Source organism: Sorghum bicolor, chromosome 7 (assembly GCF_000003195.3).
Source record: "Sorghum bicolor cultivar BTx623 chromosome 7, Sorghum_bicolor_NCBIv3, whole genome shotgun sequence".
Classification (NCBI taxonomy): Eukaryota; Viridiplantae; Streptophyta; class Magnoliopsida; order Poales; family Poaceae; genus Sorghum; species Sorghum bicolor.
The window spans coordinates 39,088,279-39,116,002 of NC_012876.2; the positions used below are offsets into that span (position 1 = coordinate 39,088,279).

Here is a 27,724-nt window from a genome sequence, read left to right on the forward strand (position 1 = left end):
AATTTATACTAAAGTATACCATATTATATATTCATTGCGTAGATCTACTCAAGTTGAGTCCAACAAAATTAGATTTTCTATGTTATGATTTATCTGTGATTTACTATGATTTTTCAAAGATTATATGAAAACAAATAGAAAAAAAGAAAAAGGCAAAACCGCAGTCACTGTAGCAAAACCATGGTTACTCTAGCAAAACCGCCATAAAAAATCGCCTAGGGGTGATTTGAACGGTTTTGGATAGTTCAGGGGGTAAATTAGACCGTTTCATAATTCGGGGATAAAGTAGACACCACTCCATAGTTCAGGGGGTGATGTAGACTTTTTCCTGTAACATTTGTATCTCTTAATTATATTCTATGAAACATATTCAACGAACAGATAAAACTACGTCTTCTTTGGCCAATAAATCTGCCCCCAAGGAGGATCGACCTCTCGGTGGTAGGGTGCAAAGCACATAACCAGACCAATTGGGTCTAGTGTTCGCTTGCCTCGACGGTGGGAGTAACTGTCACATTCGACGATGTATACTCAACTTGGGTAAATATACTAGTGCCGTCTTATATGTGCTCTCATATAGTGCCACATATTTTTAAAACAAGTCTCAAGTTCTAAATTTTAGCTCTTGAGATGAATGTTTTCACGAAACAACGATATTTTCTATTCTCTCTTTTCTACATGTCATAAAAAACCTTACGTGACACCTGACTATGTGCTCGCTAACATGTGGTAATGTGCTTGTAGTACCAACAAAGGTCGTTATAGCTTAATTGGCTGGCGAAAGTACCTATGGCACGAAACGGAGCACGCTGCATCTTTTTCGGCCTATGCAATCACTGAACGTCAACACTGCCAGCGCTGCAGTGTAAAACCTAATCAACCCAAAATGTCGGTAACGGCGATGAATGAACGCGGAAGAGTTTTTCCGGCTATCGTTTGTGCTTATCTCTTCACAAACACAGGCCCACCGCCCAATCCATCCTACTTGCTCCGTATCCATCTCCTGATCCCGCGAGTTCCCGTCCTACTTGCTGCAGCCGTCTCCACTCTAACCCTAACTGTTTCTGAGAGAAAAGAAAAAGAACTCTCCATCCCTAGTGGCCTAGTGTGAGCCAGCCAAGCCAGCCGAGCACAGCTCCGGCGACTGATGTTTCAGGACCCCGTTCCGTTCTGCTGCAGGTCCACCCCCTAATTCCTTCTCCTTTTCTTTTACTTTTTAATAAAAAAAGGGGTTTCTTCTTTTCAAGATTCTTGTACCGATAACCCGATCGAGTTCTTTTTATTCTAATTTTTGAAACGAAGTACAGGTTCCCTGATATCGGCGGCCACTGCCAGCAGCCGACTTGGTTCTTGGTCCCTTCACTTCCGGCGGAATCCGTTGCGGACCACCTCGCCCAGCTGCTCGCGACGGCGGCTGATACCCTGAGTTGAGTGGTAAGTGTCTCATGTCTGAGACTGAGAGGGCTCCGAGCGTTCCCCCACTTTCGTTGGTTGCGGCGAAATTCGGCGCGGTTCCGTTTCCTTGCGCTGATTAAATGTCTTCGTTCCGAGTGCTTCTTGTAGAGCGGCGGTGGCGTCCGAGAATCGATCTGAACCAACACAGTTTATCAGGGAGGGAGGAGTGAGTTGGGTAAGCCCTCTAGGCTCAGAGAAACCCTACCTTTTTCTAATTTTCTTTGTATTCATTCAGGAGTACAGGCTGAAGTGTCAATCAGTAACAAATCTTTGTCAAGTTTAATGGGAATCGGCACCTATTGTCAACTAGTGTTTTGTGTCTAGTTTTGATTTTTTTGTTGCTGGACTTGTCTGCAATTTGTATGAAAATTACTCCCATCTTTTGTAGAGTCATTAGTCGCTAGTATCAATTTTTTTTATGAGTACAGTGGTAGAATTAGCAGTGCCCAGCTTCTGCATAATGGGACCTGTGCATTTTCCAACTCAAACCTTTTCTGTTCATTCAGTCTTTTTTTGGGATTTTTTTTGTTTAAAGCAACACGAGAGAGTTACTCCTGCAATGCTTCAGTTGAGCTGCAGTTATATGTAGTCTTATGTGGATTATATTATTTTGAATCACTTTATATTTGAAGCACCTTTACATTTGTCCTCTCCTGAATCCATTCATGTTGTTTTTTTTGGTTAAACAGTTAAATGGATTACCTTTTTTTTTGGACTATGCTGCATATTCTGTTGAAGGGGCATGTTATCATTGTTTGAGCCATGGAAATGTTGCTGTCCCAGGTGCCACTACCTGGAGCCAGACATAGTCCTTCATTTGTACTAAACTGAAAATGGACATTACCAGTTGATTCTTTTTTTTTTCCTTTTTGAATAGCTTGGTCTTTTTTTCGCCTTGCCCTCCTTAGGACTGTTTTGGACTTCATATTGATTTACATGATTTTTTTTTTGAAATCTAATTGTGGTTATTTACACAAGTGGTTCTTCTTTTCAATTCATTGTAAATGTTTAAAGAGTTTCTGTTTTCTGCACAATACAAGCTTTATGGGATAATGTTTTTTCTTTCTTAACACTTAAGTAACAAATTTTGGACCACATGAGAATACATTCTGCTTGAAATGTTTCATGACCCCTGTTCTTTCTTTTTTTCTTATAATCTCCTCACATGTCATCTTCAGTCCATGCATGACTCTATCTTTTATTTACTAACTATGAAGTTCTTTCTTTTGCTTTTCAATTCCAGGGGAGAATGCCTGATATCCAGCTAGGATGCCACACTATACAGTCCCATGGCACCAAAGTGGCAAGATTACACATGTATGACTGGATTATACTTTTATGTCTTGCTGTATTTGATGGACTGTTAAACTTAATCGAGCCCTTTCACCGCTTTGTTGGACGCGACATGATGACCGACTTGAGTTATCCCCTCAAGGGCAACACAATCCCATTTTGGGCTGTTCCTGTATGTACTTACTCTGGTACTTCACATTTTGATTTCAAATATTGATTTTAACTGTGTGCTATGCACAATATGTCCTGAGGCATGTTATTTTTTTCTTGATTACAGCTGATTGCCATAGTGCTACCTTGGTTCATCTTTGGTGTCATTTACTTCAAAAAGAAAAATGTCTATGATTTACACCATGGCATACTAGGTACCTGACATTCTAAAGATGTTATTTGTCAATAGACAGTTTTAGTTTATGCTGAACTTAAAAAAAATTATGCAGGGATCTTATACTCAGTGCTTATAACTGCTGTGATCACTGATGCAATTAAGGATGGTGTTGGCCGCCCTCGCCCAGATTTCTTTTGGCGTTGTTTTCCTGATGGCAAACCTGTAAATCCTTCCATCAGTGCCATTTTTTCTTATGCAAGCATGCCTGTTGATATGCTCTAAATTCAAAGTTTAAAGCTCCCGTAGTCACTAAATCTAATATTGTTATCCAGAATTATGATAATATCACCACCGATGTGATTTGCCATGGAGAAAAGAGTGTCATCAAGGAAGGTCATAAGAGCTTCCCAAGTGGGCATTCTTCATGTAAGAAATGAAATTGCTTGGTATATAATGTCCATTATGCTTCTTGTGGTTATTTTGATATGTTGTAGTGGTTGATTGATCCACTACCTTGGGATGTAGTTGTGGCAACTCATGTTGTAGTGGTTGATTGATCCACTACCTTGGGATGTAGTTGTGAGAACTTTATGAGGTTTGACAATACTTGCTTCTGTACATGAAACACTTGTTATTTTGAATCCTTTATGATGCACTAATCCTTCATCTGAGTTCAGTCACTGTTTATCTTTTATATTCTATTGCTGGTTAATGGTTTTGTTCCAGCACTCTCCTACATTAGAACTTTGCAGAGTGAGTTCCTGTTAAGAGGAAAAACTTAGGAAATTTGTGATGCAATCTCAAATCTTTAATCTTTAATCAAACTAGTACAGTAGTTTACTTTGTCAGTGGTTCAACTTTTTTTAATTGAAAGGTAATACACTATAATATTGCAACTACACTAATAAGAAAAGAGAACATCGGTAAACAACTAAACAATGAATAAACAAAGATCAATGATTTAGTTGCAGTGCTGATGCAATTGTTTCTCCACATGAATAACTTTACCCTGAAAACACTGTTGGACTATGATTGTAACTCTCCTTTCATTTGAGGATATCCTGTATTTTCTGAGAAAATTGCAGATTTCCTTTCATGTTATTTATGTATTCAGAATTATTACTTTAGCTACTGCCCTGTGCCCTTTTGGAATTGCTGTTTTTTCTTCCTAATACAGTTCTCCAAAATCTTAATGAATAGCTATGTCTGACAATCAAAGATTATCCTTCTGATAATTCTTGTCACGCAGTACACAGTTCCCATGATACTCATGAATTCTCTCGGCATTGGTTACTTGTTATATATTCTTTAGCTATATTTCCTTTTGATAATTCTTGTCACACAGTACACAATTTCCATGATATTAATGGATTCTCTTGGCATTGGTTTCCTGTTATATATTCTTGAGCTATATGAATTATACATGTTAGCAGCATTTGGTTTCAGCATATCATTTTGAGGCATGCATCACCTTTGCAAGCAATTCATTTGGTTTCAGCATATCATTTTGAGGCATGCATCACCTTTGCAAGCAATTTACGCTTTCTCAGTCTATATATATGGCTCTGAGGGGGTTTCCTGCTGGGTGTTTGCCATAATATGCTATCCCCCCCCCCCCCCCCTTTTCAGAAGGTGAATTGATGGATCTGTTTCTGTTCTTTGTCACCTACTGCAGGGTCTTTTGCCGGTCTAGGTTTTCTTGCGTGGTACTTGGCTGGAAAACTTAAAGCTTTTGATCGCAAAGGTCACATTGCAAAACTATGCTTAGTTTTTCTGCCTCTACTTGTCGCGTCACTTGTGGCGGTTTCTCGAGTTGATGATTACTGGCATCACTGGCAAGATGTTTTTGCAGGCGGCATCTTAGGTTTGCTACTATTTGATGCCCTTCTGTATTTAACATTTAGAACACCCTTTACAATCAGAAGTCATACATCGAGTGTCATTCTCTTATTTCTTTTCAGGTCTTACAGTTGCTTCATTCTGTTACCTGCAGTTCTTCCCGTTTCCCTTTGACAATGATGGTACCTTTTTCGCCCTTCTCTATAATATATGCTCATGAGATATTGAACTCATACATTTTACTACATGTTCCTGTTCCTATTCATTTGCAGCTCTATGGCCACACGCATACTTCCAACAGCTAGCTGAGACACACAGCAATGGTAATGCAAACTCAATCAACATAAGACCTACAGAGTCTGAAGATGAACAAGAAGACCATGGTGGCATTGCCCTTAGGGATACCAGCCCTATCTTGGAGTCAATGGAGTCTGGCCGGAGACTATGAAGAAGCATGCCACTGTGAGTTTGTCCAAGGTGCAAATTCTTCCATTCCTTCAAATTCTGGAAGCACAATGAGTTGTGGTTTCACCATGTAGCTGTCCAATGTAAAGAGTATGGAGGTATATCTACCGCCTTCTGATGATTTGATGATCCACAGTTTCTTGTAACTGCCCAGCAGGCCTTAATACCATGGAATAACATGTGTTGTGGTTAGCTGTAAATGACAGTGAATGTTTATGTTTCCAGTGACAATGTGAATAGTTGGTTTTGCACTGCTGTGGTATGGAAAGTTTGTTTCAAGGTTCCCTTTGGTGGTAATGAAATTGTCCGACAACCTGCAAATGGATTGCAAACTGTCTTTAGAATTCAGTATTTATGCAATTCTGACAAAATTTTCCACCTTCTCAGATTCAGTCATGTCCTCAATTTTCGGATTCATTAAGACCACATTTATTGTTTATGAGCAGACCCACGAGTAATACATCTGCTGTGTTGGACCATGAATAATTTGGGTAGTACTGTGACTGGTGTCTGGTAGTTACTGGGTTTGGTTTGGTCCGTCCGCAAGGGGCTTAGGCCCTTGGGCTTTTTATTAATCATCTAATGACCCTGTGTGTAGTAATGAAGAAAGCTTGAACCTTTGATCCTGTTTACTGTAAACATTGGGTATGAGCATGTCACTCGTCGAAGAAAAACCATGGGAGTATAATGCTGGTTTTTTTTCTTCATTTCATTGTGTTCTGCTTATTTTCTGTGGGTGTATTTTGAGTGATATAAGACTGCGATTTTTGGTTGCTACTCATCAGCATGTATCGTTTTCGTTTTAAACCGAAACATGAAAAGTTTCTGTTGTTGGCATGCAAGATATTACATTTAGGGATTGAATAATTTAAATTTGTGCTGAACCCAAACAAAATTTCGTCTTTTTTTTAGCCTTGAGGTCCTAGAGATTCTGCAATTCCAACGACAGTCACATTTATGTTGGTATTCGAATCCAAGAACTTCGAAATCGAATGGGGAATTGTAGTGTTGCAAACAGGCCTCAAAAAAAGGTTATTGCAAGTTGCAACACATGAATGCATGAGCCATGTGAGGTGTAATGCAATGTACAGAGCCTTCTGAGATCTCATAGCAAAAGATGAATCCACTAAAACTGTACGATATTATCGTTAATATCCTCTCATCTAATGTGAATAAGCATGTACTACATAGATCTGGACATCGATTTTGCTTCAAAACGTACATACATACATATGCCGAGCTGCAGTTAAGCTAGCTAGCTTTGCCCTCAAAATGTACATACTGGTGCCTATCCTGAACTAAATGGACCAGCTGAAGTGATCCACCACTACAAAAAGAACAAAGTAGCAGAGAGGCCAGGGTGAGAAAAACACTGAAAAACAAACTAGGCTAACTGAAACACTGCTAACCACACAAGGAAGGCCCTAATTATGCGATGGATTGGACCTGCTCTTGGGCATCTTCTTCAAGCTCTCCAATACCGTCGCTGCTGGTGCCTTGAAGAACTGACTGAACCCGCCTACAGGCGTCGAGCAAGAGTTGGCATCACGGCATTGCGTCGACAGAAGCCTTCTGCTCCTCACAATAGATGGTTGCGATTGCGACCGTGGCAATGGCGATGACGAAGAAGAGCCACAGAGCAGGACGAAGAAGAGAAGGATCAGCAGAGCTGAGAGGGTGGCTACAGCAAGTGCTTTGGCAGTGGGAGGAGACTTCATAATGATGTTTGCTTTGTGTTTGAAGCTCAAGAGAATGGAGGATGGAATATTGTGTGCTGTGGACATTACTTATATAGCTTCTGATCTGAGGAGGCATCTTCTTGTTCAGGCAGCATTGATATTCTCATGTGAATGTCATATGTGTGTGTGTGCCTTGACTGTCAAGTACTACATACATGCCAATTATTAAAAAGAAAGTTGCAGCTAGCTCCTGATATGCATGATTGGGATCGAGTATAATTACACAGCTTTGTGGCCCTGATGGTTACGTTTTGTCAAAAGCTAAACGAGTTAACTAGCTTTATTCCCTAGGCTGCAGGCGAGTGGGATATATAGATGAAAAGTGCACCAAGGACGACTAGAGGGTTGTTGTAAAGGCTAATGAGACAGTTAAGAGGAATAGATTAGCTGTAGCTAGGGATCGGAGGGAAGGATGCATGGACGACTGGTCATGCTTCCACATGACATGAGAGCTACTCGATCTCTTAGCGAACAGCACGGCAAGTGTACCACATGGATCGTGGATGCATGCATATGTCTACCTGCAGCGTCCGAGAGGGCTCGCCGCAGCGGCACCGGCAACCAAACCGGCCGGGGGAAGATCTGGGAGCTTTGCACGCCACGCCACGCCGCGCCGCGCCGTGCACGCATTACCATGCACGTGACGGCGAGGAGCAAGAACATGCGTTCACTCACAGTCAAGGTTCAACTGGAATACTTTGGTTGGGCCTGGGTACGATCCTTTTTCTAAGAAAGGACAGCACAAGTTTTGCCGCGATTTCTATTAGATGGAGAAAGGAAACAAAAGACAAGTACCTGTCTAGTTTCTTTAATAGAAACTAGGTCCAAAATCATATTTTTTTGAATTATGTTAAAACTCTGGCTTATCAATGTCAAAACAGGAAGGGGTGTCGGAATTATGTTAAATTTTTGGCTTATTATTTTTTCTATTGAACAGTGACATTGTTTGGTGGCATCGTTTCTTCATCCCCCTAATAAACATTTGCTTCTATCTATAGAATCTTGTGCTTGTTATTTGGTTGTCTCAATTTTGGATCAGCTGTTCTTAGAAATCTTGACATGCCACATTACCGCTACAAATTAAACAAAACCCATTCGGATCAAATCGAGCTCCCCAAGATCGTGATTCGTGAAGCTGCTAATAATTCGGCAAGGACAAGGGGAGCAGATGTGGCTGACTGGCCATAAGATTCCTCATTTGACCATCATATGTAGATGTACAAGGCATCAGTCTAAATCTCCCTTTATTTCTAGTGTAGCCACAGTAGCCACACACTACACTAATCATGCATGCATGTGGTTTGGGAGTCATACATGTGTGAGTGGAAGCTGCAGGACAATTGCAGCCACTGCTCACATGACCTCCAGAAAGTATCACGCCTTCTGCATGTGGGGGCTTCTTGTTCTCACACTCCACAGTGTCAGTCTGCATCAGTAGATGCACTGCTGCTAGCTTACTGTAATGCTTTCCAGTGAGCAAATCATGCCAGGGTCCTGACTGACTTCCTGTAAACCTGCTGCAGATTCACCAGGATGTTCTGGAATTGGGACCCAGAATCACGGGTTCTAGATACAACACGGCAAACATTCACTTGATTGCAAATAGTTTTTCACCTGCTCTTTGTCAGTAATCTAGTCTACTAGAAGAAGGATCTACTATTGTCAGTGCTAAGTGTTACCTAGATCCAGATCCTGGAATGAATTAATTACTCGAGGCTTTCGTGATCCTCAGATCTGTTGCAGCAATTATCTATTCTTCACAGTCCAAAGCTTTGTCGATCCTTCGCTGAAAACCTGAAACATTTCACTCTGCATGTGAATGCCGGAGAGGAGTGATCCACAACACATGCCAAAAGTACAGAACTGTGTATGCTACACCAGTGAAGATCTTTTACAAAGTCCACTGTCAAGAAACAATGTCTGAAGTGTATGTCTGTACATATACAAATACTCTGCTGCTGCCTTCCGACGAAGTAAACTATGTAGCAGTGGCACTACGTTTCTCATGTGGGCAAAAGTTAGCCAATGACATTATTAGAAAGAAGGATTTGTCAAATCAATCACTATTCAACTCCATGAAAAAAACATAGCTAAATAGCTTTCAAATATATGGACAACGTTCAGAATCAAATCCATTTACATCTATATTACAACAGCTTTTTCTTTGTACATGTCCATGGAGTGTATGAAGGTGCCAGGTCGCAGTCAAGAATCAACAACCAATATATATCAAAGCTCAGAGGCACAACAAAAACAAGGGTAAAATCTGATACTATTAACATCATATATGCAAAATCAGTGGATCAAAGGGAAAAAAAGGAATACGTTTAGTATTGTATTAGAGAAAATTCCCAAAGTTTGTTTTTAAGTAGTCTCTGAGATAAGACGAACTTCATATAGATCATTGCCATCTTTTCCTGCATTGATACAGTAATGTTGCAACCATGGGTGAGACAGATTATATAGCCTTCACAGTATTATGGAGAAATACAAAAATTAATAAAACCTACCAATTTCTGCCTTAATCCCAGGACCAAAAAAGGAGGTGAATTTAGCCTGCAGAAAAATATGTGCAAGGCATCAATACTCAAATAATCTTACATGCTTAATTCTGCCATTACGAATTTTGGGTAAAAGACAAGATGGTGTTTCGTCATGTAACAGCTTAGCTATTCAAGATAGTACACCCCAAGAGACAATATAAGCAGCATCCCTACATGGATGAAGCATATTCAGTGGTTGTGCTGTTATTTTTTGAGCGAAAATTTTAAGAGCTTCGTTTGTCAGCAGGAATAATATTTAGAGCAGTTGGATTGTTTGTGCAACAAGATTTGTTCAACATCATATAACTTTGGCTAAAGCGGTAGCCATTGTCCAAAGTTAACACCTTAGGTGAAAGGAACTAAGCTAGGCTTACTCGGTGGGAGGTGTGGGTGTACAAACCAACCACCCATGTTCAAGTCCTCTTCAAATTGATTTGGCGTGCTTTATTCTTATTATTTATAATGAAACAGTCCCTCCTAGGTTGGTTGTTTTTATTGAAAACCTATTTTTTAAACAGTTGATTGTTCAGAAAATCTCATTTATTTCAGACTCAAACTGCTTCTAACAACACAATATTAGTATTGTTTCATGCTTCAGACATTACAGGTAACTAAAGAAGGTGTTTTCACCTGTCTCTTCTCAAAATCGGATAGCTCCAATGCTTTGGCTTCAAATACAAGTACTAAACTGTATTTCCCATCCTCAGTTACCTACATTCAAAATATTACAGTGAATCTTGTAAGAGAGAAACGCACCAAGGAAATTGAGCTGGCCATTTAGTAACTCATGTAGATAATTTGTAGACTGAAAACAGAAGATGTCCATCATAACTTAATTTTATTATTAATTTTGCTTGAAATAACAGCATAAATTTATTCAGTAATATCTGTCAAATCCACAATGACTACGAAAGGGTCTCTAGCTTGAGTAGCACTCATCAGGTGCTCAATCACTCTTTTGACTTTGAAATAAAGTCTTTATCAATATCCTTTCCTCTGGATTTGGAATTCCAAATGTTGCAACAAGCTCAGTCTTTTGATGGCTGCTCTTCATGGACAGATTGAATACAAGAAATAGTTTGAAAAGAAAAAAGCAAAAGCTTGAAGGAAATAACTATAACTGCGTCCTCTGCAGCAACAACATTGAAGAAACTGCTTTCCATCTTTTCTTCAGCTGTCCCTTTAGCCAAACTTGTTGGCAGCACCTTGGAATTAATTGGGATTTCACAAGAGAATTTTTCGAGATGATGCAGCAGGCCAAAACTCAATCTCAGAATCCTTTTTCGTGGAGTTCTTCACCATTGCGGCATGGCAAATTTGGAAGCAGAGAAATAACTTCATCTTTGATAGGGGTCGGCCTTCTTTCATCTCTTGGAAGAACTCCTTCTGTGGATTGCCAGAAGTCTTCTTGGACCATGTAATTGATTTCCCTAGACTACTATGAATTTGACTCAAGTCTTAAAAGTAAGTACATTATACAAAATCCAAAATGAAATGTAGTTACAAATTTGCAATACATGAAGATGACTACTTACAAGAATAAAACAGACAGTGAACTTACTTCTTCTCGAATCTTTTGTAATATAGGTGCACTACGTCTAGGGATGCCACCACCCTACCATTTATGGGAGAAAGAAGCCATAAGATAACAACAAAATCGTTACCACGAAAGAGAGACATTTTGTAAGACATATCAGTGGCCACTTGCGTTGCTTGAAAATGGCCTGTGTGAATAAAGAAAAACAATGCTAATTTCATGAAATGGACAGAGTGAGGAATTACCAAACCATATTGAAAGATTCTCTGTAGTGCTTCATCCAGGTGTTGCTCATCACCATATCTAAAACGTGTAACATCACTCCTGACCTAGAGATAAGCAATTATGTCAGATTAACAAAAGACACTGTAGAAATTTGCTGTTATTTGAATGCATGCTTGATCCTTCTATGCTATATTGTCACTTCAGATCACAATTTCAACTCTTTTCCTTGAAAATGTGTGAAAATATTAATAACCAAAAAGGCCAAGTTCAGGCATGAGAGCAAGAGCAATGCACTATTAGCTCTAAAGCATGTGCTGAACCATTTTGATAATTACTAATTAGAATGATTTAGCATTTACAAAATTTCACCAATGATCTAAGATACCAAAGTGTGCTACAAAAAGAATCAAATATATCATCAAGCTCTGGTTGTATTCACTATCTGGGATTGTGGTTGGACCTAAGTTTAAATGATTGTAAAGCCAAAATTTATCGTATTTCTTATATCTATCTATTGCATCATGATGTAACTAAATAAGTGATAGTCATATCACTTTGGCAAGAAACAAAAAATGATGAAAGAGTTATTTGTTGGACTTAGTTAGATCCTCCATGTAGATTTCTGGGAATTAACCAAGATTAAGAATCTTAGTGTTAACACTTTTGTTTTTTGATCCTCAAGACTGAAACGTCTGACATCATGGTGTATTATCTAGGTGGTGTTAAAATAGTGTCAGTTTATTTTCCCATCTATGCACTATGCAGAATACCTCTTTCCGTACAAATTTCAAGTTCATCTCATTTTGAAGTTCCACTTTCAGGAAACTGTTGGTAATTAGCCAAATTTTAATTACGGCAACAATATAACAGAATATTAACAGATCACCACATCATGCTAAGCAGTTATGTTTGATTGTATAAAATAAATATTACCTGCTTCAGAATAGGGGTAGCACACTTTTCTCTTAGAGCAAAGGCATCAGCATAGGTTATGCAGGGTACCGGTTTCAGCTCTGCATACTGCATTTAGAAAATTCAGAATGAAAACATACGGCAGCAAAGAAACCGAGCAGCTTCAACCTAATAAATTACTAAATCAGTATCACTCAATTGAGATTCTAGGTGCAAGCTGCATCCCAAAACTTAATATCAAGCACAAAAGTACAAAACATCAAGCCACATACTGCAGAAATGGAGCGCCAAATCTTAAGGAGAAGGACGAGGATCAAATTCTCAAGATGAAGGAATCCATCACAAGTTGGCTCAAGACTAGTTCAGTCTATCTGTGATGTGGTGAGCCCGTTCGCTTGGTAGAAAAACCATGGCTGAGAGCACTGTTCGTTGATTTATTGTGCAGAAAAATACTACTGCATGGATGGCAGATTCGGCAAATAAGCTGAAGCTAACATGCATGTATTAGGCATAGGATGTTTTTGCTTTTTTATGCTTTTCTGTTTTGAACTGGTAACCCCAGTCTGTGTACTGTTACGTTGCTTTCTAAAAAGCAGAGGTTTAACCTCCGTAAAAAAAAACATCAAGCCACATAATTTAGAGAAGACGAATGACCGTCATAGGCACCCGTAGAGTTTGAGAGGATCGTCCCTATAGATGTCATCCAGTAATGTCTTGTACATAAGGAGATTCTTGCCTTCAAGGCCATGCCGATGATTGTGAGAGGAAATCCGTAGGTGAGTAGCAAAGCTGACCACTCCGAACCAGGAAGCAGGTTGAAATACGACCCGAATCCGTACCTGAGATGCAAGAACACATGACATCCACGGCAGAGCATTCTGAATCTCTTAGACTGACAAGACAGGAAAAAATTCGAAACTCACGACAGGAGCGAGAGCCCAACCCCGAGCCCAATCACACCGAAGGACACCTGCAAAGTGCAAACGGCGGCAGATTCAGCATTTGATTGCTCGGGGCGACAACCGCCAAGGCGCCGCAACCATGTTCCAAGAAGCAAGCAAGAAATAGCCGAGGCCGCCCACCTTGGCGAGGGAGAACTCGTCGTCCGGGACGACGGCCTTGCCGGCCGCTGAGGCGGGCACGGCGGGCGGAGAGGACGACTCCGCCGCGCGGACCGGCGCAACGGCGAGCCCTGGCCGCCGGGACGGAAGGGATAGGGACACATGGCTTGTCCGGCGGCGAGGGGAGGCTGGCGCCGGAAGCACGGCGAGCGCTCGGACCGCGTGCGCCACGCACTGCAGAGACATCTCTCCCCCGCGCTCTTTCTCCGCCGTGTGTCAACAGCAGTAGCGAGTGTTCTTTTTTTTTCCCCCCCTCCTGGGCAGGTTTTGGATGGGGACGAACGGGAGGAGGAGATGGGCGTGGCCCCGTGGCTGGGGTTTTGGCGCGTGGAGAGAAGAACGAGTGGAGTGGAACATCCACAAACCAACGCAGCCCAGAAATGGAATCCGAGCCTCCCATGTGTCGATAGCGACCCCTTTATTTCGACAAAATTGTTATTATAGGACGCGAAATAATAGGCTTCCTTATTATAACTCTAATCGTAGACTTTGCTAAAATAACTTTTAAAATATTGATACTTTGTTATACATGACATTTAATCTATTATTATTATTATTATTATTATTATTATTATTATTATTATTATTATTATTATTATTATTATTATTATTATTATTATTATTATTATTATTATTATTATTATTATTATTATTATTATTATTATTATTATTATTATTATTATTATTATTATTACTATTATTACTATTATTATTACTATTATTATTACTATTATTACTATTACTATTACTATTACTATTACTATTACTATTACTATTACTATTATTATTATTACTATTATTATTATTACTATTATTATTATTACTACTACTACTACTACTACTACTACTACTACTACTATTATTATTACTACTACTACTACTACTATTATTACTACTATTATTACTACTACTATTATTACTACTATCATTAGCACTATCATTAGCACTATTATTATTATTATTATTATTATTATTATTATTATTATTATTATTATTATTATTATTATTATTATTATTATTATTATTATTATTATTATTATTATTATTATTATTATTATTATTATTATTATTATTATTATTTAGGAGAACAAATGTGGACTTTCTGCCCAATAATTCGTGTTGGCTCAAAATACACTCTGGAGTAAATAGTTATTATCCTTGTTAGTTGTGAAGCTGACGGGGATACTTAGACGTAAGTTATGAGTTAGCCTTGATAATGGGTTCTACAGTAGAGACACAAGGGTAGAACTAGTGGAATCCTTCTCCCCTTATAACTAAAACTAGATTCTTTCTTCACTTTGTATGGACACACACTTAACATATTGATAAGAAATCATCATACTCTTTGCCAAAATTTAACCAATTTCTCATCACAAGTCATGATATGATCCATCATCATATTAAGCTTATAAGATGACATACATCATATGGATCTATGATACACACCACTTTTAGAAAAAACACAAATTGTCTAGTTGAAGTTCAAGCAAATTACACAAAATTGATGAAATAAAAGAAGACCATGCAAGGACTTCATAGATAATTGAAAATAGAACCCAATAGTGAGTTCTTTTGTTCCTTTATTCTTTGCCTACATCAGCTTATCAAATGTAGCTAAAAATACGGTGCACGTCAGCAACTTTGATAGGCTTTATGATATACTCCTTTGCCCGTGCAGCCAAGCACCTACATATGACATAAATTGAGTACATAGATAATACTGGTGTATATAATGCAATTGCTTGATAGATTTAAGCTTCACTCACTTTTGAATCCTTTCAGGGATGTTGTCACTAGACATGATCACCACAGGGATATGGTTCAACTTTGGTGATTCCTGAGTGGGTGTAATAAATTCAGTTAATAACTAATAAGGTTTCTATATATTTCAAGACAAACATAAACATTCAACACAACATATATCATGAAACTATGTGACCATGGATTAGAAGTTATTTTTCGTTAAGAAAAGAGTCTACCTTCACCTCCATTAGAAGATCATACCCAGTCATGCCAGGCATACAATAGTCGGTTAGAATCAGCTTTACATCATTCTCCTGTATACAAATGGTATGTTGAGAACATGTCAACCGTAGTATGCAACCAAATGAAATAAATTACGTGCATTCCAATTAACATTAGTTATATAAACTATTGATATACCACATCTAGAAAATCCAAGGCTTGCTTTGGGCCCTCCACAATTGTCACTACAAAATAGTAATACTATTTTAAATGAAAAAAATTTAAATCAAAGAAATTGAGTGAAAGCATACAAACTTCAAGCCATTATACCTTGAATGTTACAACTCTTTAAGACTCGAGATGCCACAAGGCGATCAACAAAGGTGTCATCAACTATGAGTACATGTGGAGCAACAGTGCCCATGATGCTCCCTTGTAACTTCTTGTTCCTTCCTCTAAGGAAGACCTTGCAAACCTTTGAAACTGGATTGTTTGTATTGCGATGTTGGTGATGGAGTGAACCCAAAGTGGCCCTCTTTATATAGAAATTTGTGGCTCTACTTTTGGTATAATTAATATAGTATCAAATACTTGCTGACTACTATGTATAGCCTTAAGATAGAAATTCAAAACATGTAGCTATATTGATATATCTTTAATATAAACAACAAATTTGCAATATACAAATGATATCCTTAAGATATGGAATACACTAGTAGGTATACTGATACTATACTTAATGTAGAGAAAATAGTAAATAATAGTAGGATATAGCTATCATATCTTTTAACATGAGTGAGTATATCCTTTGGATATAGAGCGTATCTGTTATGGACCCAGGCTATATTTTTTAATCATAATAGGATTTCATTTGCATGTTTTGACTCTGCATGAACTAGACTCATTTAGGATACATTCGGTTCCCTTGATGAGTACTAACATCCTTGCTGGGTCAAAAACCAAAGAGACATGGTTGTTTGGTTACTTATTTAGGTTTTCTTATGACCTGAGCTAATGAGATTTTTCCTTACTTCCATAGGCAGATAAATTTGGCTCGCCAGGGCCAGCAAGGTAAGCTTGCTCAATCTAGCGATGTGTAGTATATATGCTCGCTTGGGAACCAAATTTGCCCTTAATTTCTTGAGCACCAATGGTAAGCAAATCATATGAATAACATTTGGTTAATACTCTCATAATGCTACATCTTGTTAATAGCTTGACACATAGTGGTTGATGGTCTTAACTGGAGATTTGCTTCAAACACCAACACAACTAGTTGGCGTTAGTAACACTAGTCTAGATTATCAAATAGAGTATGAACTATTTTCAATATGGAAGACACAAAGTTTGCCATAACACTTCTGAGAAGGGTTTGATCTTGTCTTGTACTTCCTCAACCTTGTTGGCAACTAATGCAATCCTATGTTTCTCTGAAGTCTTCCACCACCGAATTCTAGCATGGCCAATAAGACCATGCTTGAGTTCTCGACTCCCTCTACTGCTAACATGGCCATAGGACCAACCACCATCAATGGGAATGTGGATTTTGAGCTTAAGCTGATGTTGATCATGATGATTCAAGCTAGTGCCTTATGTTAGAGAGCTCAAAAGGATGCCAACACACATCTCCAACATTTTCTAGAGATATGTGGAACGTTCACCATCAAGGGAGCCACCCAAGAGGCCATTCGTGTTTGAGTTGGGGCACGCACAAGGTGGATCTCGGTGAAGAGAGCAATCACGTAGAGGAAGAAGGAGATGCATGTGTGGGACATGAGTTAGGGCACGATGGCGGCGGGGAAACACGACGGTGCTATGAGCTTTAGAGCATGGCAATGGCGCAGAGACAGTGTGACGGCGCTGTGGAGCTTAGGTGAGGGTGGGATGCACATGAGTGAGAAGAGCCCGAGCAGACGTGGGCGAGCAGGGGACGATGATGACATTGGCGGCGTGACGGTTCTAGAGTTAGGATGATTGGCGGCCTACGAACACAAAAGGAGAAAACGTGTAGTGGAGGTCGGGTATATGAGGGAGGAGAGAAGGGGCGGTGAATAGCCAATTAAAAAAATTCTACAAACTCACTAGAGCAAGATGTTAGTAAATAACTAAGTGAAGCTTTTTGCTCTAGCTCTAATGCTGTGTTTGCAAGGCACCTGACCAACAATTCTAATTGCTATAATCACTAGTCACACAAGAACTATGTCTCTACTTACACTAGAAGGCTACCTAAAGTTTCTATACAAGTAAGTAAGCTATTCTAGTTTGCAGAAATGTAAAAGAGAGGATTAGATCATTATACCGCCGTGTAGAGAGGATGAACCAATCACAATAGTATGAAGTCCAACCACCAGGAGAAATCCAATGAACAATCACAATAGAGACACACAATTTTCTCCCGAGGTTCACATGCTTTCCGACACGCTACGTCTCTGTTGTGTCGACCAACACTTGGTGGTTCGACGGCTAAGAGGTGTAGCACGAACCTCGTCCTCACTAGGATACCGCAAGAACCTACCCACAAGTGAGGTAGCTCAATGACACATGCAATCCACTAGACTAGCTTTTGGAACTCCACCGGGGAATAAGCCTAAGAACCCCTCACAAATATCACCTTGATTGGGGGTGGACATAATCACCAAATCCCTTCACCAATCAACAAATCCATAACCATCTAGGTGACGACAATCACCAAGAGTAATAAGAAATCCACAATTGCAATTACCACCTAGTGCCACAAGAATGAAATCACAAAAGCACAACACTAGGGTTTCCCCAAATCCTCTCACCAAAGAGCACTAAGCTATGGAGATGGAGAGGAGAGGGAGGAGATGCTCTTGAAGCTCTTAGATCTATCAGTAGAGCTCAATCTCTCACTTGAATAGAGCACAAAGCTTAGGGAGTGTGAGAGGAGTAAGGGAGAGCCTTTTATACTCCTTGAAGGAGCCACCAAAGGAGAAGAAATGTGTTTTGTGTGGAGCTACTCGTCAGAAACAAGGGAAACAAGTATTTATAGTGTGCCACTAGAAGTTCCGGTGCCTAGAACCGGAACTTTCGTTCCACCAGATCTGACCGTTGGAGGCTCGGTCTCTTGGTTCAAGCAGATCTGATCGTTATAGAGCGGCTCGGTCCCATCGGAACTTCCGGTCAGAGACCGGAAGTAAATCATGACACGCAAGGGCATACGCAAAGGCTCCTGTGTGGACTTCCGATCATAGACCGGAACTTCTGGTCATGGACCGGAAGTGTTTCATGAAACCCACGCGCACCTCTCTCAACCACCCCAGAACTTCCTGTCAGGCCGACTGGAACTTCCGGTCATGGACCGAAACTTCCTGTCAGGCTGACCGGAACTTCCGGTCCTGCATTCTCAGCACCATTTCAAACCTTCTTAGGTTGCCAACTTCTAGCTCCGAACTCCAAATTCGATGATCTTGGACATTTCGGAAAGCTTACTCAGAGGGCTACACAAACCATATGGATACTTGATCCAAGTCATAATGGATCAAAGTAGTATTTCAATCCAAGAGCCATCCTAATGTCTAGAGAACACCGAAAAACCTCTCTCTCTCTTCACCAAGTTGATCAATATCAACTCCAACACCTTCTCCTTTGCAAATGTGCCAACACCACCAAGTGTACACCACCATGTGCATATGTGTTAGCATTTCACAAACATTTTTATAGGATTTCTCATGCAACTCACCACGTCACTAAGCGCTAGGTATATGCAAATGAGACTCACACTTAGTGGCACTAGATGACCATTGCAATTAAAGATTCCCCTCTTTATAGTACGGTTATCTATCCTAAATCCACTCACACCCACTAGGTGTCTTGAGTGGTAAAACAAAATGGCCCTCATAAAAATACCTTTGCCTTGAGCCCATTTTGTTTTTCTTTTTCTTCTTTTCCAAGCTGGAACACTTGAATATCATCTTTTAGTCACCTTTATCACCATGACCATCATCTTGCTCCATCATTTGGTGTGTACCAACCTATCTTTGTATTTCACTTATGTCAAAGATTAGTACACTTAGGTTTCATCAATTATCCAAAACCAAACTAGGGCTTTCAATCTCCCCTTTTTGGTAATTGATGACAACCTTTTCACAAAGATATTAAATAAAATCTTTTTGAATTCATGTTGCTTGCCCAAGAATTTTACCATGTGTAAAGCATATAGACAAGTTTCATAAACCTGAAATGGTAGCATTGGCTCCCCCTACATATGTGCTAAGAGTTTGGATTTGAAAGCTTACACATATGCTTAGATTGGAAACATAGGAGACAATGACTACCAAATGATGCTAAGGTGTAAAGATGGACCTTTGAAGTGTGATACAATTGGAGTTGCTATTTGAACACCATCCTTAGTACCATGGTTAGTTAGATAGCTCTTACAAACATAAACACTAGATACCACTTAAAAAACAAGCAATGCACATCTAACTGTCATCCTACACATGCTAGTATTTCATTTTATCATACAATTTTATAACTAGCAAGCACCACACAAGCATGTATCGGAGAATAAAAAACTTGTGCTATGTAACCAAGCATATGTAATGCACATCCAAATGCAACAAGCAAGTTTTTGAGCTTGCCCCCCCTACTTGTGTGCCTCAAAATAATTTGATCCCCTTCTTTTTGCAAAACCAATCTTTGTGAATTAACTTCTCCCCCTTTGTCATCGATGACCATAAAAGGTGAGCTCAAATTTTAGATAGGTTGTGTGAAACCATGTTATGTGAGGATCATTTTCCCAAATTTGGTTCAATCTATATTACTTGCCTAAGATATTTAACTCGGTTTGATCCAAGAACAAGCTTTTTCACACCTCAAACAAGGGTTATCTTGTACCATGTTGAGTTAAACACGTATAGCTCATTTTCTAGATCAAACACTAGGATTGCAAGCCCACAAACATGTCATATGTTACCACTAGATCATTTCAAGCATAGAAGCAATAGTGGTACCATATAAGCATCAAATTCATTTGATTTTTAAGAATGAGCCTTAGGCATGTAAGGAATGACTAGATGCACTAAACAAGTCCTTAGCAAAGGATGAAGACATGTCAACCAATTTTACCTCGCTTTGCTCGAGGGAGAGGCATGTTATATAATGGGGTGCATCAACACATATTGGAGAAGTCAAGTATGTTCAATTCATTCCTTAGCTTCCAAAATCTCTTCTCATCAAGTGGCTTGGTGCATATATTAGCAAGTTGATCATCGATGCCTATACTCTCAATGCAAATGTCCCCCTTTTTGTTGATGATCTCTTATGAAATGATGGCGGACATCTGTGTGCTTTGTTCTTGAGTGTTGAACCGGATTATTGGTGAGTTTCACAGCACTTTCATTGTCACATAGCAATGGCACTTGTTTAAAGTTGATTCCAAACTCTATAAGCTTTGCTAGTAGTGGAGTAACCAAGCAAGAAACTTCATCACATTTCTTTTTAAATTTGCTCAATCTAGTGCCTTTCTTCAGTATATATCATTTGCAACCAAAAACCCAAAAGTATACATTATTTGGCTTTCTTCCATTTAAGAGCTCGTATGGTGTCTTCTCCATCATAGGTTGACAATAGAGTCGGTTGCTATAGTAGCAAGCCGTATTGATTTCTTCAGCCCAAAAAGAATGACTCACATTGTACTCACTCAATATTGATCTTGCCATGTCAATCAAGGTTCTATTCTTCCTCTCAACAAGACCATTTGATTGTGTTGGTGCAAAAATTAGTTTCTCACACCAACAAATCTAGAGGGCTCTTAGAGAGAGTGCAGGAGCTAGAGTCCTAGACCTCCTGAGCCACAAACAGACGAGCTTGATGAATTGATTCCAGGGCGTGCCAGTCAATTTGACCTAAAAATTGACAAGGTGAAAGTACAAATGTCAAATTATGGAACCTACCAGTTATTGTCAGACAGTTCTGAGATGTATGACTTTAAGAAGCCGTCGAACAAAGGAAATTAACTAGAAAGTCAACTCCTTGAAACGATGCAAAAAGGTAAGCATTATCGATCATACTAAACAAATACATCTTTCGAGTATAAATTATCGGATCGGCTATTTAGCCAATATGCTGTGTGTAAAGATAAAAGATAGCTTACATGCATTATCCTTTCATCCACTAAATAAACAATAACTTACTAAAACTGGTCTAATAGCCTGTGGTTTCAATAAATTACTTTCATAATTTGTATTAAATCTATATTCACCTGGTCTAATGGCCATTGGGCTTCAATAAATTCAACACAGACTACTAGTTCATTTAATGCATAAGCAGACTCATGCACGCGCGCTATTCGTTTAAGCTTAACTGGATCGACTATTTTAGCCGATACAGGGTCCATGAGGCACAAACAAGATCTATCTATATTGTTATAATTAGATTTAGTTATTAATGCCAAAACTAACCATAACAAAGTAGATATCTCGAACGCACAACATGTAACAATCAAGGTTAATAGATTAGCTATCTTATATTCGCTTAATAATTGTGATTTGCTTTGAAGCTCGTGATAAGCGTTTAGATTTGAAGCTTAAGCTAATTCGTTAAACCTTGATCGGGCAGAATATTGTTACAATAAATAAATCATTGATTTTCGAACAATATTGATAACTTGATGAATCTATTAAATTACCAGTTTAATAGAGCCAATAACTAATTGGAACCATGATTCATAAGAGATTGAAACAATGCAGCCTTACAAGCATAATTCAAGTCGATAACTAGTTCATGATTAAGCTTGACATGAGGTCGAATGTAATACCCGATTTTAAGGATAAAACCAGATATGCACCATACGTGAGTCTTAGAAACCAAATCTCACATATAGCTATAAATAAGGGGTAATATCAAGAGACAATACATACATTATGTAATGTATGCAATAAATTAGAGATAACCTTTGATAACAAACAACGGATAGACAACACCAAACTTCGGGTATTAACTTCACTCTACAGGATCGAACTGACTGATTGATCACAAGCCTAACACTCCTCCTGAAGTATGGGGGAAATAGCAAGAGTGAGTCCATATTGAAGTCAGCAACTAGATTGTATAGCTCCCACAATCTCATGATCAATGTGACATAAATAATATAGAGCATTAAACAAAAAATAATAAGCATAGTTAACACACAGGAATCATCACCCTTAATGCAAGAATCCCCAAGGCCGCTCGTGATCATGAGCACGGCTAGTATACTAGTTTTAAACACTCTGCAGAGGATGTACATCTTTACCCATGAGTCATGATTTACTCTTTCACCCGAGGCCCGTCGACCTCTTAACCACTACCAAGAAAAGTCGGTAGGGATCACTATGAAGTCTTTCAAAGGTTCGTCTAACAAGTTAGGGCCGCTTGGTTTCATTAGTCAGTCTGTGTGATCCACCCGCAGGAGTCCACAGTTTGCTATTCCCCAATTGCGCCACACGGGTAACCGCTAACGAGCTAGAAAAATTACTCATACTTAACTAAAGCCAGAGCCATTATAGCCCTCATAGTTGCACTGTTGTCCCGGTTATCACTTACAGACAAATCATCAAGTTGCTAAAAAGTTATTTTCATCGTTTATTACTTAACATTAATCTAGTCACAGGATCATGGTCACAGAAATAAAATCCAAATGCTATACTTGCCTTAATCCAAATGCTCTTGTTGATCCTACTGGTCTTACTAGTTGTCCAAAGCTCTAATCTTGATCATTGAAGTACTGCTCAGCGTCTAAATCCGATCATCGATCACACAAACAATCGGAGAAAACATACACGAAGCAAACAAGGCTACATTTTGAACAGTACACCAACCATATAAAAACATTATGAAAGATTTATAAAATGATTTTACGCATCGCTACGATCTCACAGACGTAAAGATCACGAAGATCGGAGCTAAAACGGAGAAGATATAAATTTTCTAAGATTTTATATAGAAAAGTAATTAATTAAATAGAGTCACGAAATTGCAAAGTTTCAAACTGAGTAAACAGTGTTACTAACATGTAGATATTTCAAAGATGAGTCTAACATAATTTGAATGAGTCAAAACGGAGTAAAAATGAACATTTTATGGCTAAAACAAATAGAGTCGCAAACTTGTAAATATATGAAAGCGTAAACTAACTGAGCCAAACCGAAATACGCTTTTGAATATCGAAAACGTAAACTGCGTAAGCCGCCAAGGACCGCGGGTTTGATTCTTAAATAATCCAGGGACTCTTTAGCAACATTGACACTGAACTGTTACCTTCTATTTCTGGCTGCTGGATCTCGATCTAACGGCTCCCAGCGCTCCAGGGCGTCACAGTGGGGGCCGACAACCGGAGAAGGCTCCTCCACCATGGCGCGCCATGGCTAGAGGAGGGAGGAGCTCGCTGGAGATAGTGAAAATAGCTTAGGGAGCTTGGTTTTCGAAGGGAAGAACACCGGGAGCAAGAGGGGATCAAGACGAACTCACCTAGGGGCTTATTACGGGCAGAGGGAGCTTGGAGTCGAGCGGCGACATGTCGAGGCAGAGCTCGGCGTTCCTACAACGTTCGACGGACGTTAGCGCCTAACCACGACCAGTAGAATATTCAGAGAAAGGCTCGGAATCTTCGAAGCTTCAACATGGACCTCGGCAAAGTGCTCACGATAACCAGAGTGCAACAACAGGTGGCAATGGCATTGGCGGCTCCGTCTATGTGTTCGGAGAGATCCCAAATCAGGATTGGGCGGTGGCTAGGGTCTCACGGCTTTGACAGATGGGAAAACGAGACACGGAGGGAATTTCTCGGAGCTTTATAAGGCCGGTTAATCATGCCATGCAACAAAATCCCAGAAGAATCAGGATTCATGCCCTGCTCGGTGATGAAGTTCGGAACGGATACGCTGGAGAAGAAAGGAAAGAAGGGAGGAAGACGCTGCATAGAGGGCTCCACCTATCAGTGACTGGTGACATAGGACTTACCTGTCAGCCAAGGGAGGGTGAGGGACGGCGCGGTGGCTGCCTGCTGCGGGCGCTTGGGCCGGGGAGCCGAGGGGAGGGGAGGGGCGCGCTGGTGGGCCGATTGCGGCCGCGATGGCGCCACTGCGCGAGCTGGGCCCGAGAGGGGAGAGTGGGCCGTGGGGAAGAAAGGGGAAGGGGAGCTGGGCCACTCAGGTCAGATGCAGGGAGGGATAGGTTTGCTCCTATTTATTAAGCTTTTCTTTTCTTTTCTCTTTCTTTTACCTTAAAGCCATTTTCAGAACAATTTAAAATCAGTTTGAAAATATTTTGACTATGCCCAAAATCACACAATACAATGAAAATAAATGCTCCAAAATGAATGCTCAAACAAGTTGCTAAATCCTATGAAAAATTTTATTCAAATGAAAAATATTATTTTCCTATGTTTCATGAGTACAAAAATACAAAATTTAAATTAAATTCTCCTATTTTAAATACTTGCAAGCTTTAGGGTGTTACATCGAATGATGCAGCCATGACAAACTAAACATGAACCATGACAATACTTATAAGCAAACCGAAGGTCGAATTCAACCGATGCAAGTTGATGTGTTGAAGGTCTCGTTGAGATCTACTTCTACTCCTACTTCTAAGGTTGGTGGCCGGTGTCGAAAGGGTTTATATTTTGATTGTGTATATTCTTACAAGGATCGGGTTCCTAATATTTATAGTCCGGAGTCTTAGTCTCATGTCTTAATACGACTCTTTCCTCAAAAAGGTAACCTAGACCCTTTCTTAATTGAACCCGACATGTCTTTTTCTGTCTTGCCTTGTTCTGACACCCTTTTGATCGGCTAATTTCGTTGTGCCTCTGATTTAGTCGATCCACTCGTCCGGCCGCCACTCCTTCTGCAAAGCAGGCCCACTGGTAGTTTCCTGACTCTCCAATTTAGGATTAATACATTCCCCCCAATTTTGGGATAAAACTGGTTTTTATCTCAAAATTGCCACTGAAAACCGAAACAGACACATTGATTACTCCGTTTCCTCCTCTATCTTCTCCTTCACTGGTTCTTAAAAGCTAGGGTTTTCCTCCAAACATCTTCAATCAAAAATTCAAATCCCACACAATCCACACAGTGTCTACGCAATTAAGCCCCCACACATCGAATCCTTACAACCCGGTGATTCTTGCTCTGATGGCGTCTATCGACCATATCACAGTGGTACGTTTCCTTCTTTGTTTTCTCTAAATTCTCTTGTCCTATCGTCCCTTTCTCAATCTTTTGATTTCCTTGCCTCTAGGATCTCCAAACCAAGTCTTTATTCCACTTGAGGACAATGTACAGAAGATTTTCCTGGGTCTAATGGGCAATCCAGATCCTAGCAGGGTCATTGTTGCCGAGACTAATAGAGTTCCTTTCAAGGAATCTAACCTGCACCCAGGCCTTTGGGACAAAAGGACTGCTTTAAGAAACTGGCCCTCAATCATCCTAGGCTGGAGGAACTGGCTAATCAAGGTAGCAACCAAGAAGAGAGTAGACTGGACAACTAGAAATTTAGACCAATGCATCTCCTTATCTCTCTCCGATATCAGAAAGAATGAACTGATGCTTAAGGCTGCCTGCTTCTTTTGGTCCAATTCTTATAATGCTTTCCTCTTCAGGCAAGGCCTAATGTCCCCAACATTAGCCGATGTTCACATGCTAACAGGCCTCAACATCGTAGGACATATCAATCCTTTCAGCCTGCTGGTGAAACCTACTGCTAAACTAGATAGCACCAAGACTAGAGGTTGGTCTCAATACATCATAAATCACAAGGCTGATGACAGATCTGTGTCTGGTAGAGAGCATACAACGTTCCTGAACATGTGGTTGGACATATATATCTTCTGTGGACAAGCTTGCTCTCCAATTTCCAATTATCTGACTCTGGTAGAAAGGATATCAAGCAATTCCGAAATTCCACTTGGGAAGATTCTTCTTGGAGCATTATATAATCTTCTGAACAGAGTTTCTCAGCACTTGATGGAGAATAAGACTATTCCAACCATCACAGGACCTTGGTGCTTATTGCATTTATGGCTTAACCTCCACTTGCACAAACTGGTGGCTCCAGAGCTGGTCAATCTTTCTTTTCCTTCAAAGTACCCAGAAGAACAAGAAGAAAAGCTTCCAAAAGGATAGAAGATTCACCGATGTATGTCTTTTGGTGAGACAACATCGGCAATAATCATTGATGCATCGATTACTAACTTCTTCAAGCTTTTCTACAAGGAATTCCCAGAAGCAACTCTAGAATGGTTTGTATATCTAGACATTCTAGAATTTGAACTCCTAGCCTCATTTAGATTCCAGAACATTTATAGTTATGCTGAGGAATTCAAAATCTTGAGTCATCTAGTAAGGCCAAGTCTTCTACCTATTGAGATCAGACATGGCAGAGAGAAACCCCCAACTTCCTATGAATTTTACTGTCCTTCAATAGTAGCTAGACAGATGGGTTTTGGCCAATTGCCCCCGGCTTTATATTTTGCTGATAAAGTGAAGCCGAGGGAATCTGTCAATACCGGGATAGAGTATAACAGACTTCTCCACTTTGAACAATCTTTTTTACCAGAAGCCATTAGTGGATGGTAATGCACTCCTTTCACTTCCACAACTTTTGACAACTGGTGGTAGGAGTGGAGCCAACACATTTTTAGTGCACCAGTATCTACTTATTGCTCCCTCCCGAATCCAGACTTCCAAGCTACACCTGAGGTATGTTTTTATACATTGTATTTTCATATTCTTATACTTCAGAATGCTTTTACTTACTTTAGTTAATCACATGATCTTGCCAGCCTAAATCCTTGTTGACACCGTTTTTGGACACGTACCCAGGGATCGGTAAAGTATAGATCGGCAAGATGGGGCAACAGTAACTGGTCTACAGGGGAGTTGCCGATGAGGGTGGTTGCCGATGAAGAAACAGCTGAATATGACTAAGTCCAGAAGTGGTAACGCGTTCGTGCCGATGGTCAGCGTTAGTCTTTGCCGATGGCTGTGATGAGAAGTCTGCCGATGACTCGGAAGGAGAACGTGAAGGTTGCCGATTGATCTATGGTGGTGTCCCGGTTTGTCACGGGAAGATAGTTTTATGTTTTCCATAGATATTTAAGTTCGTTTTGTATACGGATTCCGTTTAATTTGGAATTCGAATCCTAGTCGTGTCTGATTGTAGCTCTTTGAGCAGGGTATAAATGTAGACCCTAGGGCCTTGTAATGATGAATCTATCAATCAATCAAACATAAGTTTTTACTCATATTCTAGCATCTACTTTTTCGACGACTTCGTCATATTTTCCTTTTTAC

General features: G+C 39.8%; 3 protein-coding genes and 1 long non-coding RNA gene across 6 annotated transcripts; 1 reads left to right on the forward strand and 3 right to left on the reverse strand.

Annotated features, from left to right (window-relative positions):
* On the forward strand, positions 912-5,677 carry LOC110436818 (lipid phosphate phosphatase 2-like). The gene is made up of 10 exons (XM_021464367.1): positions 912-1,179; positions 1,308-1,434; positions 1,564-1,630; positions 2,699-2,920; positions 3,026-3,113; positions 3,189-3,298; positions 3,409-3,502; positions 4,752-4,940; positions 5,038-5,097; positions 5,188-5,677. Exons 4-10 carry the CDS (start codon positions 2,705-2,707, stop codon positions 5,361-5,363), a joined length of 933 nt encoding a protein of 310 aa, XP_021320042.1. The 5' UTR covers positions 912-1,179; positions 1,308-1,434; positions 1,564-1,630; positions 2,699-2,704; the 3' UTR covers positions 5,364-5,677.
* On the reverse strand, positions 6,501-7,403 carry LOC110436819. Its single transcript, XR_002454675.1, has 2 exons — positions 6,827-7,403; positions 6,501-6,707 (listed from the first exon to the last, which is right to left on the reverse strand). It is a non-coding gene; the product is annotated as an uncharacterized LOC110436819 (long non-coding RNA).
* On the reverse strand, positions 9,196-13,773 carry LOC8069886 (thylakoid membrane protein slr0575). 3 transcript variants are annotated; one of them, XM_002445353.2, is made up of 9 exons: positions 13,419-13,758; positions 13,260-13,306; positions 13,073-13,175; positions 12,358-12,444; positions 11,445-11,528; positions 11,224-11,277; positions 10,293-10,373; positions 9,630-9,675; positions 9,196-9,536 (listed from the first exon to the last, which is right to left on the reverse strand). In XM_002445353.2, exons 1-9 carry the CDS (start codon positions 13,641-13,643, stop codon positions 9,484-9,486), a joined length of 780 nt encoding a protein of 259 aa, XP_002445398.1. In that variant the 5' UTR covers positions 13,644-13,758; the 3' UTR covers positions 9,196-9,483. The 3 variants fall into 3 exon arrangements, with proteins under 3 accessions (XP_002445398.1, XP_021320987.1, XP_021320986.1); XM_021465312.1 differs by lacking the exons at positions 9,196-9,536; positions 9,630-9,675; positions 10,293-10,373 and adding an exon at positions 10,484-11,097 and having other exon boundaries at positions 11,198-11,277; positions 13,419-13,773; XM_021465311.1 differs by lacking the exons at positions 9,196-9,536; positions 9,630-9,675; positions 10,293-10,373 and adding an exon at positions 10,484-11,100 and having other exon boundaries at positions 11,198-11,277; positions 13,419-13,773.
* On the reverse strand, positions 14,853-15,911 carry LOC8071020 (two-component response regulator ORR12). Its single transcript, XM_002445354.2, has 5 exons — positions 15,753-15,911; positions 15,621-15,667; positions 15,437-15,514; positions 15,224-15,294; positions 14,853-15,143 (listed from the first exon to the last, which is right to left on the reverse strand). The coding sequence occupies exons 1-5, from the start codon at positions 15,844-15,846 to the stop codon at positions 15,062-15,064; spliced, it is 372 nt and encodes a 123-aa protein (XP_002445399.1). The 5' UTR covers positions 15,847-15,911; the 3' UTR covers positions 14,853-15,061.